At 57.9% G+C, this 17,933-nt stretch overlaps 3 protein-coding genes across 8 annotated transcripts; 1 reads left to right on the forward strand and 2 right to left on the reverse strand.

The window, feature by feature from the left end:
* Positions 1-151: 151 nt before the first annotated feature.
* On the reverse strand, positions 152-8,666 carry HMOX2 (heme oxygenase 2). 3 transcript variants are annotated; one of them, XM_020811921.3, is made up of 7 exons: positions 8,503-8,666; positions 4,517-4,599; positions 3,282-3,427; positions 2,785-2,902; positions 1,599-2,090; positions 942-1,062; positions 152-840 (listed from the first exon to the last, which is right to left on the reverse strand). In XM_020811921.3, exons 3-7 carry the CDS (start codon positions 3,371-3,373, stop codon positions 713-715), a joined length of 951 nt encoding a protein of 316 aa, XP_020667580.3. In that variant the 5' UTR covers positions 3,374-3,427; positions 4,517-4,599; positions 8,503-8,666; the 3' UTR covers positions 152-712. The 3 variants fall into 3 exon arrangements, with proteins under 3 accessions (XP_020667580.3, XP_020667578.3, XP_020667579.3); XM_020811919.3 differs by lacking the exon at positions 8,503-8,666 and adding an exon at positions 5,190-5,275; XM_020811920.3 differs by lacking the exon at positions 8,503-8,666 and adding an exon at positions 4,892-5,033.
* NMRAL1 (NmrA like redox sensor 1) lies at positions 5,590-9,422 on the forward strand. 3 transcript variants are annotated; one of them, XM_020811922.3, is made up of 6 exons: positions 5,593-5,633; positions 6,120-6,180; positions 6,867-7,105; positions 7,767-8,016; positions 8,703-8,893; positions 9,166-9,422. In XM_020811922.3, exons 2-6 carry the CDS (start codon positions 6,141-6,143, stop codon positions 9,343-9,345), a joined length of 900 nt encoding a protein of 299 aa, XP_020667581.2. In that variant the 5' UTR covers positions 5,593-5,633; positions 6,120-6,140; the 3' UTR covers positions 9,346-9,422. The 3 variants fall into 3 exon arrangements, with proteins under 3 accessions (XP_072838880.2, XP_020667581.2, XP_072838879.1); XM_072982778.2 differs by having other exon boundaries at positions 5,622-6,180; XM_072982779.2 differs by lacking the exons at positions 8,703-8,893; positions 9,166-9,422 and adding an exon at positions 8,376-8,514 and having other exon boundaries at positions 5,590-6,180.
* Positions 9,423-10,128: 706 nt separating this feature from the next.
* Positions 10,129-17,253, reverse strand: DNAJA3 (DnaJ heat shock protein family (Hsp40) member A3). Of its 2 annotated transcripts, XM_072982776.2 has the most exons (12): positions 17,020-17,253; positions 16,444-16,577; positions 15,457-15,540; positions 15,104-15,304; positions 14,606-14,758; positions 14,338-14,485; positions 14,056-14,120; positions 13,845-13,973; positions 13,538-13,653; positions 13,083-13,180; positions 11,869-11,988; positions 10,129-11,292 (listed from the first exon to the last, which is right to left on the reverse strand). In XM_072982776.2, exons 1-11 carry the CDS (start codon positions 17,228-17,230, stop codon positions 11,885-11,887), a joined length of 1,443 nt encoding a protein of 480 aa, XP_072838877.2. In that variant the 5' UTR covers positions 17,231-17,253; the 3' UTR covers positions 10,129-11,292; positions 11,869-11,884. The 2 variants fall into 2 exon arrangements, with proteins under 2 accessions (XP_072838877.2, XP_072838878.2); XM_072982777.2 differs by lacking the exon at positions 11,869-11,988 and having other exon boundaries at positions 17,020-17,251.
* Positions 17,254-17,933: the final 680 nt, after the last annotated feature.

Consider the following 17,933-nt stretch of genomic DNA (forward strand, 5'->3'; position numbering starts at 1 on the left):
TGTGACGAAAGAGACCACGCCGCCTTCCCATTCCACACGCTCTCCTGCCCGTATCTCTGGGCACCTCTGCTGTGAGCTGCCTGGGGGCTGCCCCGCTACCATCCAGAATGGGATCACCAGCCGCCGCTTCACCCCACAACCATGAGCCAGCTTAAGATGGAGAAGTATAAACTTTATTATGCCAGAGCCATGGCTGCTGTCCATAACTTACATGAAAATGAAGCGGTTAGCATTTCCCATATATACACAAGTCAATCGCCCCCACCCCACCCCCATAAGCATCCCCAGTAACTGAATGTTAGCTATTAACCGTTTTCTGTACCTGGAACAGCACAAAAGAAGAGAGCAGCACAAGCAGAGGGAAAGCCAGAGGAGGCCGCCCACCCCCTTCACGGCTGCAACAAGCGTCTCCCCTCCCCTGTACACAAAGGCCAAAGGGCTTTGGTATCCAAGCCAGGAGGGCACATCCTGGCAAGCCATCCCCAGGGGTGCTGAGCCCTCCAGCTCCCTCCTCCTAGTTAGCCATTGGGAACATACCCTGTACACAGCCAGGCATTCAGTTGTTGGGTTTAATGGTTCCTCAGTTAAATCTGGCATTAGACTTCCACCAGTTATTGTAGAGGTGCGGGGGAGGGGGGGAAGCAGTCCTGCCAAGGAGGCCTCGCAGCTGTCTTCCACCTCCCAGCGGCAACAGACAGCCCCCCCTCAGCGCTCACAGCACGTACCAGGCGGCAACGCCGGCGGCCAGGGCGATGCAGGCGGCCAGAACCAGCTGGAGGGAGGGTTGCTTCAGAGCAGCCGCCGCCAGATGCCAGGGGCACACGGAACTCTGGGCGCCAGCTTCGGGAGGAAGAGAAAGACCATGAGATCGAGGGAGGGGGGCCTTGCTGCAAGGCAGCCACGGAAAAAGCGGGGGGGGGGGGAAGAAGGCAGACACCCACCGGGCTTTGCAGCGTAATAGGGGCACTTCTTGGGGTCTCCTTTCCCATCGTGGATAGGGAGGGCCCCCTCTTGGGCCTCTTCGGTCAACAGCGCCCCAATCTTGTCCAGTTCTTCAAAAACCTGCAGAGGAGGATGAGGAGAGCCGTCAGCTGCCTGAGCCACTAACGCGGCCACTGCGTGAGGCACGCCCAGGCTTATCCACATCCGGGCCTGAGGCGTCACCTTTACTCTGCCTTGGGTTCCAGCCCAAGCGAGCTCTGGTCACTGGGAGGGAGCACGTCACCACCTGGGAAATCTCATGGGCTGCCTGACCTTCGCACCCAGACTAGCAGCCCGTGTGGGTCTGAGGAAGACTCAGGAGAGGCGTTTGGGGAGGGGGAGAGGGAGAGGGAGGAGAGGGAGAGATCGGCCCAGTCCACCACAGCCCAAGGGTCCCCAGCCGGGTTTCCAGGCCACCCTCCACTGGGCCTACCAAGCGGAGGAAGGCCCACCGCGGCAGGAGCCACGGAGGAGGACGGCCGCCTCCGCCCACAGGCAAGGCTCCCCACCCACCCACCCACCCTCCCTGTCAGCGGACAGGCCGTGCCGGACCTCTTCTTCCTCACGGCTGTCCGGAGGAAGCCCCTGCCCAGGCACAAGGCCGGCGGCCCCCCCACCTGCATATTGAACTCGAAGGCCTTGTTGGCCTCCTGGACGATCCGCTCCTTGGTCCCCTTGTCCAGATCCAGGGCGTTGAGTCGGGCCCGGTAGAGTTGCTTGAACTGCTGGGCGTTGGAAATGTTCTCAAAGGAGTAGAAGTGGACCCCCTGGCCAGTGCTGGGCAGCTTCAGGGCCCTCTGGGCCACCTTCTTCAGCACCTGCCCCCCCGAGAGGTCCCCCATGTAGCGAGTGTAGGCGTGAGCCACTAGGAGCTCGGGCTCGTGCTGCCCGACGTGGCGGATCCGGTCCACGTAGCGCCGGGTGGCCTCTGAGCACTGGACCTTCTCCGGCCAGTCCTCGCCGTAGAAATATGCCAGGTCCTTCTCCAGGGCCTCCTTCCGGTGCAGCTCCAGGGGGAAGTACAGCGGGGTGAAGACCGGCTCGTCCTTGTTGCGCTCCATCTCCTCCTCCAAGGCCGAGTAGGTGAAATAGAGGGCTGCCGTGCCCAGCTGCCATCCAACAGGGGAGGCGTGAGGTGGTGGGCAAGATGCCCTGCTCTTCCCAAGCACCCTCATCTCCCCCCCCCACAGCCTCTCCTCAGCCGTGGCAGCCTCTTTGCCCACCAACCAGACCAGGCGACCCACGGAAGAGGCTGTGAGAGCCCAGACCAGACCAGCCGCCTCCTTCGGTCCACAGTCGCTCTGCCCCTTTCCAGGCAGGACGAGGTGCTCTTTCTGCTCTTGGTGAAGCCGAGAGGGGCCGGGGAGTGAATGACGGGGGCTTCTACATGCAGATCCCATCACAGGTCCTGCTCCCCACCCTCCGAGCAAAGAGACCCCCTGGCTTTGTTTCCCAGATAGACCCACTCCTCCGTCCCCCGCTTGGCTCTCCTCCTCTGGAGCCCCAGCCTCTAGGGTGTGGGGACCCCACAACGGCCAACCTAGCAGAGGCTCCTCCCAGAAAAGGGCGGAGAGTTCAGAGCCAATACTCCTTCATGGGTCGGGAGGGGGAGCAACTCTCCTTCCCACACCCTGGGAGACGGTGAGGCGGGCTTGAGGGAGAAGGCGCCGGGGGAGACCCATGTGGGCAATACCCGTCCTGCCCGTTGGTGTTGCCACAAGGCGTGAGGGCACCCAGCTTACTAGCCCCAACCTTCCTCCCCTGCAGGAAGGCGCCAAGGGCAACCCCCAGACAGAGACACACCTTGAAGAGCTCCCTCTTGATGCGCCCTTTCAGGAAATCTTTCACAAACTGGGTGTTCTCGGCCCGGTCGTGCGACTCCTTGGTCCCTTCTTTGAGCAGCTCCGACAGGTCCGTGGGGCTGTGGATGAGGTGGTGACAGAGGAGAGGAAGTCTCACCCACAGGGGAAAATGGATTAAAGGCCGGCTGGCCAGTGTCCAGCTGGCCCACCCGCACCGACCCCCATGGGCAAGGAGCTGACTATGTCACCGGAGGCCACAGCTGCAGAACTGAGGGCCAGAGCTGCACCACAATGTTTGTTACAGAAACCTCCCAGGCCCCCCTCTGAGCATTTTGCTCCAGTCACACACACACACACACACACACACACACACACACACACATCCCCCTGCAGAGATGCTCCAGTTCACATAGGAACCTCACGGCCAGCTGTGGAGAGAGGATGATCCCTCTGCCCCAGGACAGCAGGTGCCAATTCCAGAGGGGGCAACGTGCTCACCTGACATTGTCCTCCTCCTCCTCCTCCTCTGCCACGTCTTCGTAGGAGAGGCCCTCGGACTCGTCTGGTGCATCTGTCACGTCAGACGGCATCCTGCAACCGGCTGGGCTGCTGGACGCTCAGTTCCCTGTCCCGCCTTCAGAGGCCTGTTCAAAGACAGCTCCAGTCAGCCACACCACACTTGCAGCAGAACTTGGAGGAGGGCTCAATATTTCAAGGCAACCATTGGGCACACACCAAGCTTCCAGCCCTGGGAGGCCATGGATGGCACCAGGCAGCTGGCCTGGCCCTGACCTGGCTGTGAGCCCAGGGATTAGATCCCTGCCCGACACAAGCTGCCTCCCATCCCCGGCATAATCGATTCTGACGGTTAAGCTGGCTTAAGGAAAGCTACGGCTCCATCAGGGGCATCTGAGTTCTTCCTGGATCTCCCACTACTCCGCTTCAGTGACTCAAAACCCAGGGGGAGGCTTCTGCCCACCTTCTCCGCACTCCACATCACTTTATGCACCCCTAGCCAGCCTTCCCTTACTCCCCTCTTTCCTAAACTAAAGACACCAGACTTTCCTCACAGGCGAGTTGCTCCAGCCCTCAACTGGCTTCACTTTCTGCACCCTTCCCGGCAAGGCCTGTTTTGATTCATTGCAGGTGCCTGACATTCCAGGGAGGAACAAACAGGACTGGGAGTTACCCCATTTCGAAGCACGCCAGGCAGGCACGCCTGCCAAATGGCAGCGCAAGAGGAAGCCTCTCCCCAAAATGAAATGGCCCTAAAGCAAGGCAGGTGAGGAGGAGAGCAATGCTCGAGGATCTCTTGCCGTAAGAGGACTTCGGTGGGTAAGCCAGAAACACCCTTGGGAATAACAAGAAAGCAGGAGAGGGTTCATGGCGCGAAGCCACCCAGCGCTTTGGCTTCTTTCTACTCCGCGAAAACACTCTGTGCTATCACCCACGGCGGCGGAACGAAAGAACGGCGCACCGCTCGGCTCACGGCCAGGCACCCGGCCGGGGATTTAATCCCTCTGCGAAGAGCTGCCAGTTGACCTGATCTACCAGGAAACGGCCCAGGCTTCTCTGGGGGGGAAAAACCAGCTGCAGCATCCGCTCTCAGAATCCCGGCTGGCCCAAGGCAGCTCCCGGAGAGCCAGGAGGAGCTGGCCACCGGGTGGTATGGGGCACTGCACTGGGGCAAGAGTGTAAGGGATCAGGCCTCCTGAAGAGGGGGATCCACTCACCGACACACCCCGTTAGCCCCTCGGCTGGCTTTCCGAGTCTTGGGAGGCTTCCTCCGTGTCCGTTACTGAGCTGCTTCTCTGTCCTGAGAGAGAGAGAGAGAGCAGGGGCTGAGCCAAGGAGCCATTTACTCCTTCACCTCCCAGGGAAGGCGCTTCCTGGCAGGGAGGGGATTTGAACCCAGAGCTCCTTAGTCCCAGGCAAGCACTGTGAACTCACACGATGCCCTGCTCGTGGGCTTCCCTCTCAGGGGCTCCGCCTGGCCTGGCCGGGCCTTTCCTGGGGGCTCCGCCTCCCCCCCTGGGACTACATCTCCCATGGTCCCTTCCCTGGCCTTGAGACCGAGGAGGGAGCCTCCCTCCCCAGAGGCAGTCTACCTTGATTCCGACCTCACCGCCACGAATGGTCCGCGACCGCGATGAGTCCTGGGCCCGACCCTTCCGGCAGGTCCCCCCCCCGGGGATCCCCGTTGGGGGGGGTTGAGGCAGTTTCCACGAGACCCCCCTCCCTCCCTCCTCGCCCTCGGGGGGGGGGCGGCCTGCCTGCCTTGCAGGGCTGTGGGGAAGAGCAGGAAGAGGAGGGCAGCACGTATCCCCGTCCCCGTCTCGGGGCAGCGGGGCCTGAGGGAGCGGGCGGGGCAGGGGCGGCACTCTGCACGCGCTCAGGGGCTCCTACCTCCTTCTCCTCCTCCAGGCGGCACTTCCGGTTCTTCTTCTCCGCAGCTCTGGCGCCGGGCGAGACTCCGCCCCCCTCGCGCCGATGACGCGCCAGCTTCCCCCCCCCGCCCCCTCTTCCCCCCCCCGCCCCGCGGCCTGGACGCGACGCGCAGGGGCCTAAGTGCCTATCAGCGGGCGCGCCGTTTGTGACGTCACGAGCGCTGCCCAGGCCGCGCTTTCGGCCCCGCCTTCCCCTCGCGCGGGGTGGAAGGTAAACAACTCTCCGTCCAGGCTCCTCCCACCGAGCGGGGGGCGGAACAGAAGGACGGTTTGCTCGCGCCTCGCGCGCGACGGCCCCCGTCACGTGACAAAAGGCTTGGGCCAATGGGCGCGCGCCGTCTTTGTCCTCCCTCCCGCCTCTTTCTCTCTCTTGGTCAGGTGACGCCTCTTCCGCTTGCTCCAGGTGGGGCGGCAGGAAAAAGAAGGTCTCTGAGCATGCACGGAGTGCTTTCTCCCTTCCCGACCCAGCCCGTCTCCAACCAAGCGGGAGGGAGCCTGGTTTGGGCCCCAGGACCCCTCTCTTTCACCAGCCGCCCTCTTCTCCCTAGCCCGGGAAAACACGTGTCCCGGGGGGGCGTTCAGACTCGCGACACGTGTACCCGTGGCGGGAGGGCGCCGCTCTCGCTCTGCCCTGCTCAGCGGCTTCTCCCTTGTGCCACTAATTGGGATCCCTGAAGCGCGCGGGGAGGGGGGGAAAGAGGGAGCTGATGGGCCCAGGAGTGACCGGGTAGAAGCAGAGTACTCTCTCACCCAGCATCCCCTGCCTCCAGGACATGGGGTTGGTAGTCCGAGCAAGGAACACTTCCACCCGCTCGGGCTGGAGCAGGGGGTCTCCTCCAGCCTCACCCTCCTGATAGGTTTTCCCTTTTCTCCCCCCTCCCCCCGCCAGGCAGAGTGACTCCCTCTCAGGATGGCCCAGAAGAAACTGGTCGTGGTCTTTGGAGCCACAGGTAGGCAACCGTCCGCTGGAAGGTCCGGCCCGAGACATTTTGCCGCCTGAGGCTGAAGAACACGTGACTCCCACTGCCCTCAGTCGAGGGAGGGGGTTACCCAAGGCCACCCATGTTCCGGTCAGGAGGGCCTCTTCCTCCTACCTACCAGAACTGTAGCAGTTCAACAGCGGTCAAGCAAGTGGCCTGGGGCTGCCCAGAGTACCTGTCCCCTGGCAGAATGGGGGTCACGGTCAGGGTGGCCTCCCCTCGACACACGGAAAGGGCGCAAGGGGCACTCCTAGCTGCTGTGCTGAAGCTTTAGGGAAGGGCTTCCCCCCTTTTTCAGAACCAGGCGCCCTGAGAAGCTGGGAGCGATGCTGCTGCCGCCAGGTGCTTTTAGGGGCCACCGCTCAGCATTTAAAAGGGTCTTCTGTGCTCGAGCAGTTCTGGAGATTTAAGCTGCAGGTCTGAAGGCCTCAAGAGCTTTCCCTGCCACCTCCTTTTTCATTTTGAGGGCCAACTTTCTTTAGTTTCCTCGCAGGGCTGGAGGTGTTAGGGCCATGTGGGGAGGACCTCCATGTGTCCTGAGCTCACTAGTTGACCAGTGGGATGGACGCATGGCAATAAGCCATATGAAGATGATGGGGAAGGAATGGGGCCTTTCTGCATCCCCCCTGTGAGCCGCTGGTCTTGCCTTCCTGCAGGCGCTCAGGGAGGCTCCGTGGCCAGGGCCCTTCTCGAAGATGCTACCTTCCAGGTGCGAGCCATCACCCGGAAGCCCCGCCAGAGAGCTGCCCAAGAGCTGAAAGGAATGGGAGCAGAAGTGGTGAGGGCAGACCTGGATGATGCGCAGAGCCTGGAGCCGGCCCTGATGGGCGCCTACGCTGCCTTCCTTGTGACTGACTTCTGGGAGCATCAGAACAAGGAGCAGGAGGTTGCGCAGGTAGAGGCTGGAGGCGGAGAGGGAGCAAAGCTCTGGCAGAGCTGGGGTGTGTTGCGTCTGGGCTGGTGAGGGCAGGTAGGGGCACGACGTGGCCCACCAGAGTTTCTCTTAACATCTTGACACATAATGGTGAGTTCAAAAGAAGCTATAACTGCGTGGTCCATGCACCAAATCCAGAAACTCAGCAGGCAGTATCATTCTCGGGCCAGTAAATATCATAATCAGGAGCTTTCAAGAGCTGCCAGACTCTTCTCAAGTCTTGGCCTTGCTGAGAGTAAGGTGGGCAGAACAATAGAGAAAGCTTCCCAAACCATCCTGACTAGATACTGAAGCAGCAGGACTTGTAGTTTACTTCTGCTCCACGGTTCCCAGACCTTAGTTTATGTGGAAATGTAGCCATGTTTGACCCCTGGAGTTGTTGGATGTCCTGGTTGTGTGATGTGGAGGAGTGAACCATATGCAAAGAGCCCCCCCCTCTCCCCCAGGACCTCTTGCTGCAGAGCTAGGTTCTGCCTTGGTCCTCCAGGCAGTGACAGGACAACCCGGGGTGGGTGGGGGTCTGTTATGTGCTCCGCCTGGCAAGAAAGAGAACAACCTGCAGGGCAGGGAGAAGGAGCAGGGAATGCTCCTCACCAGTCCCTTCCCTCTGTTTTGTCTTCAGGGAAAGCGCGTAGCAGACCTGGCGAAGCGCCTCTCCTTGAGCTACGTCGTCTACAGCGGCCTTGAATACGTGCAGAAGCTGACAGGTGGGCAGCTGGAGGTGCCGCACTTTGATGGCAAAGGCGAGGTGGAAGAGTATTTCCGGGCTATTGAGGTGCCCATGACCAGTCTGAGGATGCCCTCCTACTTTGAGAACTTCCTCACTGTCTTCAGACCCCAGAAGACCACAGACGAAGACTGCTACGAACTAGGTAGAGCCACCTCCCTGTCTGGCCCTGACCAGGCTGACAGTGGATGATCACCCACCCCCCCTTGCTGGTCTCTCTCTCTCTTGTGGAGACACCAAGGAAACGGGTTCTTCCACAAGAGGCCAAAAAGGCAGTTCTGGCTGCTGGGGGGCGGCAGGGACGGTTCCCCTTGGATCTCAGCAAAAAGTGGGGCCACGTATGTTTGCCACATAGTCTCTCCTGTAGGTCTGAGGAAGTGGACTTGATCCACACAAGTTCACATTAAAATCAGAGCAGTTAATCTTTAAAGGGTCACAACGTTTTTGCCTTCTTTTACCTTTTCCCCCCCTTTTCATGTTTTTTGTCTGGCATTCTCGATCCAGGTGTTTCTTGGTCGCCACCATTTCGGGCAAGTTCTCCCTGCCTCCCCTCCCTCCCCTCAGGCTAATTGGACTCACCCCTGCAAAGAAACATGCTGCGCACCAGCAGGAGAGCTACTACTACACGCACCTTCTCCCACCAGTCTTTCTCGGCCCAGTGACTGGACCAAGCTCCACGGTCTCTGCTCAGCCTCTGCCGTCTCTGGTGCTCTGGAGTCGCTCGGGTTCCCTGCCAGAGCAACAGGCCTTTTCCCTCGCTGCCCTTCTCATGCAATGCCCAGCCACTGGAGACCTCCAGGTTTTGATCCTCCCTCTTCCTGTCCCCTGTAGCTCTTCCTGTGGGGGAGGTGCCTGTGCACGGCATGGCAGTCGCTGACCTTGGGCCGGTGGTGGTTCAACTGATGAAGGAGCCGGAGAGGTACATAGGCAAGGATATCGGGCTCAGCACATGCAAACTCACCATGGCAGAGTATGCAGCTTTGATAGCAAAGCACAGCGGGAAGACTGTGCGAGACGCTCAGGTAAGACAGTCTTTCCAGGGAAGGGAAAGGAATGGGCTTTTGTTAAAGTTGCCAGCAGGTACAAGAGGCCCTTTTTTTTTTTTTGGACACTTGGGATGAGGGCATTGATCCCGTGTTCTGGTCTCAGCTGCCTGGGAGTGGCCTGGAAACGGATCCCTGTCAACAGAAAATGTGTGCTGTTGTTGTTCCCCAAAAGGCTCAAGCAGGCCAAATGTCCGTCCCACTGGTGACCTGCACTTTCTGGCTGAAAATGTGACCTTTCTCTTTTATAGATCTCACTTGAATCCTATGAAAAACTAGACTTCCCAGGCACCCAAGAGCTTGCCAACATGTTCCGCTTCTTCACCATGGGGCTAGTTCGTGATATCTCCTTGACCCTGAAGCTCAACCCAAAAGCCAGAACCTTTGAGGAATGGATGGAAGAGGAAGGAGCTGCTCTAAAGGACCTGTAACGGAGGGAGGGTGGAGGCCACAGGCCCATTGCCACTGATCACTTCTCCCCCCTATTAAATAAAAAGAACTACTTTGACCACTGCTCAGATCATCTCTGTACAGCAGGTGGATAGCGATTTTAAGCTGAACTATAAAGAGGCAAAGCCCACCAGCTCTGCCCTACTTATTAGCTCGCTGCCTCCCGAGAACCCCCACTCTGCATCCAGTCCCAGGAAGAGCGGCCGGCGATGAGCAGCATGGCCCATGGTTCTCTTCCACCTCCTCCCCCACCCCCAGTGATGCACAGCAGCTTCAAAGCCCAGCCCCCTTCCTGGGGCCCAAAGACTGGCCGTCTTGAAACAGAAAGGTTTAGGAGCCACCTTCCCCTGCTCAGAGCCTCTTAGGGCTTCCCTAGAGGCCGAGGGTGAAGGAGCCAAATGACCCCATCATTGTGTCATAGACACCTAAGAAACTTTACACGTAACACCGTAGGGGCCAAGTTAACCAGAAAGAGGAGCCTGCGCAGAAAACGACCACCTCGGTTTAACAACTTCCTGCCAGGTTCAAAAGCAAGAATTTTCTCAGGCCCAGAAAAAAAATGCAAGCATAAGCCAACGGCCAGTCCCCAACTATGGCAGACCTGCTGAAACTGTGATATTGACATAAATGGTGACTTGGCCCTTCAGCAGTTCATGCCCTCCTTTTGCTCCAGCTGGGACTGACCGCTGGCTGGAAGCCACCGGAGTATTCTTCTGCCTATTCTCCAAAATGCAGGGATGCTTGGAAGATAAAACAAACAAGACTCTCGACAACTACAACTTTATAGAGCAGATCTGTGATTAACACCAGTACCTTACAGGTCCAGAGACTTAAGATTATACAAGCCAGATGTTGCAAGCTAAGGAGAAAAGAGCACTGTGGCCCTTGTGGATTTAACTGTTCGGGGAATCATCGTCAAGAGATCAGCTAAAAGAGCTGGACAGAATGACCCACTTCTACGCTCACTGGCTCAGTCCCATATTTCCTTCAGAGGCCACTGGCCCATTCTCTGTTCTCTAGCAACTCAGCTCCCAGCCAAACATATAAAGCAGCAATAACGGATGCTTGTGACACACGCTAATTACTCACAGCAACCTCATTTCATGACTGGCGCACGAGAAGGGCTGGCGTTTCTCAGAACACATTGTTCTGCTGCCGTGTGTAGTAAATTCTAGGGGCCCTGGCTTCATAGCTGGGTTCATCATACGGTCCAGATCCAGAGGGGTTATTTTCCTCCATGAGAAGAGAGAAGCCATGATAAGCTACTCTGTACCATTTCTACTTCAACCCTGTCCAGCTTCAGGGACAAAGAGGCAACTAGTTCCCGTGGAACTTTTGAGCTCATGCTCCTCACTCGAAAACCCCTCCGCCCCACTGCAGGCTGAGCAGCAGCAGAGGGATCCTTGGCCGTGACAGCAACCACCGTGGGGGCAAGACCGTCCTCTCTGGGAGCCCAGGTGACCCACAGCTGAAGCAGTTTACCGTCTGGAAAATAGGAAGCCGATGCCTCTTCCGGGAATGTGGGGCTCTGCAGAGGAGAAGGTGGAGGGTCTTAGGAGCTTTCGGGAGAGCAGGGAGCTTGTCAGAACCCCAGGATAGCAAACATTGCTTGTTAAGCTAGGTGTACACTTTATTCTCCCTGTTCAGGTTCCCACCACAGAGCAGTTTGCATCTGTCCAGAAAAGTAGGAAGAGCCTCTTCAAGGCATGGGAAAGTCCTTCGTGATTCCTGCAGCTGGCAAGGCAGAGATGAGCCCTCTGCAACCCGGCTTCCTGGGTAAAGCCCTTCTCCTCCAGTCCAGTCATGAGGTCAAGCAGGTCCATGAGGGGTCTGGCCAGGCTCCTGATGTCCCGGCACCTCCAAGGAGGAGGACACCGCGGCCACCCGACTGCTGTCACCCAGGCTCTAGTTTCCAGTGGAACGTTTCCCTGCAACCCAAAGAGAAACCCCAGTAAGGAGGAGCAGCTGCCCGGCCAGCACTGTCCCTCAACATTTCCGCTTGCAGCCATTAATGGGACAAGTTACCAGCAGCCATTGAGTTCTGAGCCCCAAAAATCCCTGCCTCCCTGCTGCCCTTTCCTGCCTGGTTCCTCCGCTCAGAGCAGGACCCTGACTTTCATGCCATCCTGCTGGTGCGCCTGCATCAAGCAAAAGCCAGGTTCAACTTCCTAAAGGCTCCAGTGTCTTTGGGAGGGGGGGGGGCTTCACACAGAGACACAACTGTGACTCCGGAATGTAGTCCAGGACACCTTGCTGGTAGAATCCAGTCCCTGGTGGCCTTTTGGGGTCATTCCAGCTGCCCACTGTGGGATTTTAGCAGCCAGAGGCTGGCATGCATTTGTGTGTGTGTGTGTGTGCTGGGTAGGCAGCTTCCCTCCAACCTCACATTCCCTCAAAGAGAGGGCTCTTCCCAATCCACCCGGCTGCTAGGTATTTTCTGCCATTGCTCAACAGAAGCAAATGCAGAGACCTGTGTGTGGAAAGAATGCAAGAGGCTTGCCTACCTCTGGTGGGGGTTACTCAGGAGCTAAACATTTTCTTAAGTTTAGCTAGGAGTCCCTCCGTGCCGTCCCCTGCCTCAGGCCTCTCCTCGCCTGCCCCCGTCCTAGTCGCGCCCCTGCCGCCTGGATACAAACAGCAGAGAGCTGTGTGTCAGAGGATGCATCATCCCTGGGCCCGCCTTGAAACCGCCCCCAGCTTTGGGGAGAAAAAGGAGGCGAGGCTGGCAGGGTGGCCAGGCTTGCCCTTCCTCTTCGGAGGGCCCTTGCTTTGAACCCGGGTGCACGAGGGATAAACCATGGCTCTAGCCTCTGCTTTGCTCTTCTTGGTCCGCCGTGCGCAGTCCTCCTGCATTTGCTGCTCAGCCTTATCCGTGGGCAGAACTTGCTTCAAGCCTCTGAGACAAGCCCCACTTCTTTCCACTTGTGCTTTGAGTCTCTCTTTCCTTCAGCTTTTGGTAACAATTCTCCTTTAATGGACGTGACCTCTCAAAAGGTCAGCTGAGCTCTCTTTTAGATTTGCAGCAGGCTCTCAGATCAAGGAACCGACACATAGGACACCTCAAGCCAAACCCAGCAGAACTGAGGCGGGAGGAAAGGGAGACTAGCTTCCCTTTGGAGATGCTTGTGGGCCTGGGTAGTATGTTCCCAGGTCCCCTGGCTGTCCTCTTTTCATGGCTCTACCTTTCAGTGAGTAGAAATCCCCAGCTTGCAGTTGGAAAAATCACAGAGTGGCGTGTGGAAATACTTGCTCTGCTAACAATTTTTGTTAGAAGAGATCCGTGCGGCCTCTCGTGTCTCTTACCACTTTCCCCAGGCCCCACTCCCGTTCCTTCTATACCCAAATTCAGTGGGAGTGACTTCTGGGTCTGCCTAAAAGGGGCTGGTGCACCCTGTGATGGGTATGGGACAGGGAAAGAAATGACCACCGCCCCAAACCTCCAGGACTGCTCGCCTCCTTCCTTGGGTGAAAAGGAAAATGTTAGAAGGGCACCATGTAGTGTCTCGTTATGTTGTGGCTACAGCCAAAGCAGAGCGGGCCCTGACGTCTCTGTCTCTGGGGTAAACACCTGGGGCCATCCATTCTGGCCCAAGCATAAGCCACCTTGCTATTTGCTGCCAGTTCAGGATCGTTCACACGGCAGAGCAGGGCTCTCCAGAAGAGGCCAGGGTTGGTCCTCCCAAACCAAGCGCCACGGAAGGACCCCACAGCCTCTTACCCGCTACGGTGGTGGTCACGCCATTCACGGTGCCTTCGACGTCCTTCTCATCCTCAGCATAGCTCAGCATCAGAGCTCGCTGGCGCTCAGTCAAGCTCCTACAGAGCAAAGGGAAAACAAGGGCAGCCCTGGAGCTTTACAGGGAGGAGACCTGATGGCTCGGGGCCCCGGAAAGGCAGAGTCCCCAGAGGAAGCGACACCACCACAGGCTTCTTCCACCCCCTGGGCGCTGCATGCAGAGCAGGAGCCCAGCTTGAAACCTACGAGCCGAATACTATGAGAGCGGGAGGCCCCAGGAGGGGACCGCTACCGTCCCCAGGCACTTTGGGAGGCAGCCTGGCCGTATTCCTGAGCACCCCCGACACAGAGAAAACTCTGTCTGTCTGCCGTACAACAGTCCTCTTTTTCCTGGGCTCCTGCAAAACTCACCCCACCCCGACAGATGTCCCACTTACTTGGGAACTTTGATCTTTATATGAAGGTAGTGGTCTCCGTAACCGTAGCTGTTCACCCTGGGAATGCCCTTCCCGCTCATCCGGATCCTGTGCTCAGCCTGGATGCCTGGCGGAATCTGTGCAGGGGGCAAAAGGACAAAGCGTTCCCATGCGAACCTCCCACTGGGCCTTCTCCGAGTTGCTCGCGTGTAGAACCACATGCCTGGGCTCACCAGGCTTTGGGTCGATCAGAGCCCCTGCTGTTTCCTGCTCCTGTCAGCCGGAGAGAAGAGCCCACTGTACTTCTATGGGACCTGGCCCCACGTACCACAATACTGATGGTCTCGTACAGACCCGGCGCTCTTGCTGTTCCTCCGAGGACAGCCTGCGCTATCGAGATGTGAAGGTCGGAGTGGATATCTGCACCGTCCCTCCGGAACGTGGAGCTCTTCTGAACCTGGAATCGAAAAGCAGGGGTGGGTCACAGACCCCAGCAATACGATGTATCTGCCGGGAGAGAAGTCCAGGTGGAGACTCACCCTGAAGGTAATGAAAATTTCCTTCTTTCCCACAGGCATTCGAACTGTCTGTCCATCCTCCACACCTGAAGTCAGAAAAAAGGAAGAAATATGGATCCCTTCACCGAGACCCTGCCCTCAGCTTCTCCTCCTGGCTAAGGAGATCCCCATCCCACTCTTATTTGCACACCCACTAACTCTAAAGGTTGGCAAAGAGGAGTTTCCCTCCACGGGCAAACCAATTTTCACAAAAGAAAAGCAGTCCCTGTTCTTCTCTAGAATACGCCAGAAAAACACGCAGACCTGCTGGAACAGGGACCATCACTTTCTTCTTCTGTTTCGTTTGGCCACTGCCCCGACAGAGCACGCAAGGGGTTGTTACAACAGAGCCACGACCACCGCACCGTCGACAGGTTGAGCGCATGACGAAGGGCCCTGTATTGATAGTTTCCTATTGAAAGGAAGATGCAAGGAAACATAAAAAAATAACGTAAGAGGAGCCCTGCTGGATCGCACGAGGAGGACTGCAGGGGCTTCCTTGCCTCTGCACCACCCTCCCTGAGACCCTTACCATGCCTGTCCCATTGCAGTAGTGGCAATGCTGCACTTTGGTGCCCGGCTCGTTCCTTCTGCCATGACATCGCTCACACTCATCGCTGATCTGGACCACCATTTCCTTGTTCACCCCTTTGGCTGCCTGGGTGAACGTCAGGTCCATGATGTACTGAGGGAAAAGAGGGGAGAACATAGATCAGGCTCAGCTTGGGCAAAGATCCGGGGGCCTCTGGAGGGACCCCTTCCTGTGTGTGGAGAGCAGGAAAGGGAGGTGAGATAGAGAAGAATTTTTTTGCTTTTGTAAGTGGCCTTGTTCATCAAAAGAATTTAATGCACAGCTACTGTAACATGTGCATGTGATCTCACAAACCCAGAGCCCAAACTCTCCCCAGCTGCACCACCCTGCTTTCCTCTGCAGTGGCTTAGCCAAGACAAATGGCTCTGTAACCAGGCAGGCACATGCACATGACATGTACATGCGCACACCACATGGACACAGAGCTGTGACACTTACCTCCTGGGGTTGGTCAAAGACAGATTGAAAGTCGCCAAAGGAAGATCCTGAAAACTCCCCAAAGATCTTCCTGAACAGCTCCTCTGGATCCACAGTAGTGCTGCTCCGCCAGTACTGCTGCCCAGCACCCGCTGAAGCCTGTTCAAAGTCAGCTGTCCCGTAGGTATCATATTGTTTCCGCTTCACTTCGTCACCCAAAACCTATGAGCAGGGCAACCTGAATCAGGGCTTAATTTCTGCAACACAGGGCGAGCAGCGCTTGACTGCCAAGTAGCCCATGCCCCCTTCCAGGCAACACAAGCAGTCCAGAATTTGCTCACTGTCCCAATACGAAAAGTGGGCAAGGCCCTCACCTCATAGGCTTCCGCCAGCTGGGCAAACTTCTCCTTTGCTTTTGGGTCATCTTTATTGGTGTCAGGATGGTACTTCTTGGCAAGCTAAGCAAAAAGATCCCAAAGGGAAGGTGATGGTCAAGAGATTTATGGTTATCGTTGCCTCTCTTCAGTGATGCTTGCAAACAAAAGCCGGTAATCTTCCATCAACCATTGTACAAGAGCCAATTCCCCCTTCCCTCACAATGGGCCTTTTGCAAACCTGGTGCCTTTTGGCAATCAAGCTGGGAAGCCTGCCTCATAACACCACTGCACGTTCTTCCTTGTTTGCGCATCTGATGAAGGAGGCTGACTTCCACAAAAGCTTTATGCCAAATAAAACCTGTCAGTCTTTAAACTCTCACAAGATTCCTTTATCAATTCATTGACAACTCAAGAGCTGTTAAAGAAGATCTGCCATGTATGCAGGAAGGGGGAAACATGTCCTGTCTAACAGAAAGGGGACTGGATGTTTAGGAACAGAAGTAACATGAGAAACAAAGGAAAGAATGTAAACATAACCATTTGTGGTTTTAAAAAAAACATTTTGATCTGCTATATCACTTGTGTGCTGCCTGAAATTTGTTACACGTTCTTTTAGTCACAATCTTCGAAAGAAATGGCCTGACTCCGTACCTGTCTATCTCACCTTCTAGTACAGAACAGGAAAAAAGTACTGGCAACCTTTGCTTCAAATCAGCAAACGCAGCATGAACTCTTTTGAGAGCTCTGGCCTGGCCATGAGTGTCAGAATGTTTTTCCCTTTTTAAAAGAACCTCAGGTGCAGGACTTTCCCCCTATCCTGAGGGTCCTTGGGCAACACAAACCAGGCCGTGCGACAGAAGGCTTACTTTTAAGAGGACAAATGAAACAATCTGATGTCTTGGGTCACACCGTCCCTGAAAAATATAATCAGGTGATCCAGTTTTGACAAATAAACCCTGAGCCCATCAGCTTCAGTGAAGGTACCTGGTAATAAGCCTTCTTGATGTCCTTCTGGCTGGCGGTCCGGGGCACCCCCAAAATCTGGTAATAATCCTCCTTGGCGCTGTTCTGGGAACTGGTGTGAAAGGAGGCAGCAGACACGAGAGGAGGCCTCAGCCCTGAAGGAGTCAAAACAGGGATTTATAACACACCGGGGCCTCTTTGCAGCAGGAGGTTATGCCAACGCGGTGGCCTTGCAGCGCCCTGATCAACGTCAGCTGCTCCAGGTCTCCATCCTGGCAGGCAGGCGAGTGTGGGTGGGGGGCTCAGCCCTCCTGTGGGAGGGGGGCCGTGGGTGAAGCCGTTCCCCCCACACACACCCGCTGCAAATGCTCAGCCCGTCCGCCCCCTCGCAGCCCCGCAGGCATTCAGGCCAAGGGTTAGGGAGAGCTTCACCGGTTGGGTGCCTGCCTGCACGCCTGGCGGATGGAAGGAGGCACTCCTCCCGCGGGGAGTGGGGGACCCGCCCCGCCCTCTACCCACTCCCAGAGGCCTCTTTGGCCTTCCCCCCCCCACCAGTGGTGACGTCACGTGGAGGCCCCCCCGCCCTCCCGCTCTCACCGGAGCCCCTTCCGAGCCGCGGAGCCAAGGCCGGCCGAGGGGCGAGGGAGGCGGCGGGGCCGGCGCTCAGCCACCGCACCAGGCGCAGCGCCAGCAGCTGCCGCCGGGCCGCCCCCACTCCGCCGCCGCCGCCGCCCCCCCAGCGGCCCCGGGAGAGAGCCGCCGCGGCCGCCGCCTCCCTCAGCCAGCGTGAGGCAGACACCGCCGCCATCTTCGGCCGCCCGGGCACACTGCGCCTGCGCGCCCGTGGCCGGCACGCCAGAAGCCGCCCTCTGCGCAAGCGCAGGCAGCGGGGGAGGAGCTTCAAGGCCGGCGGGTCCCATTGCGCGTGCGCCAGGGCTTTCCTCGCCGAGTCCTCTGTTAGCGGTCAAGGCTCGGAGGCTGGGGGGGGGGGGGACGGGACACAGGGCGCTCTCGGGTCTTAGTGCCCGCCGGGTTCTGCTTCCTAGAAGCCAACTCTTCTACCCATGTGCCTTAGCTTGCAGCCCTTGGCGCTCTCGCCGGGAAAAGCGAGGCAACGGCGACCCTCCAGGTGGTGTCGCCTCTGACCATTGGCCACGCCGGCCGGCGGTGACGGGAGGCCCTTTGGCCCAGCCTTACGCCGATGGCCACCCCCGATGATGATGTGAAGCCCCCGTCTCCGTCGTCCTCTCCCGCCGCTCGAACAGGCTCTTGCCGGGAGAGGGCAGAGAGGAGGCTGGGTGCAGGCGGACCCTCCTCGGGCTGGAGGAGCTTCCCCCCCCCCCCCGACGTGTTCAGCTTCCTCTCCTGCCGTGCACGAAGGGCCCAGCAGGACTCGCTGCAGGACAGGAGGGTGCTCTGTAGACACCGGCTGTAGAGCCCTGGACCTTGGTCGATGCCGTCAGCGTCTTCTTAAGCCATGGCAGCTGCTTTGCCAGTGCGTCGAGCCTTTA

The sequence above is a fragment of the Pogona vitticeps genome, chromosome 13 (genome assembly GCF_051106095.1).
Source record: "Pogona vitticeps strain Pit_001003342236 chromosome 13, PviZW2.1, whole genome shotgun sequence".
In the NCBI taxonomy this organism is placed as follows: Eukaryota; Metazoa; Chordata; class Lepidosauria; order Squamata; family Agamidae; genus Pogona; species Pogona vitticeps.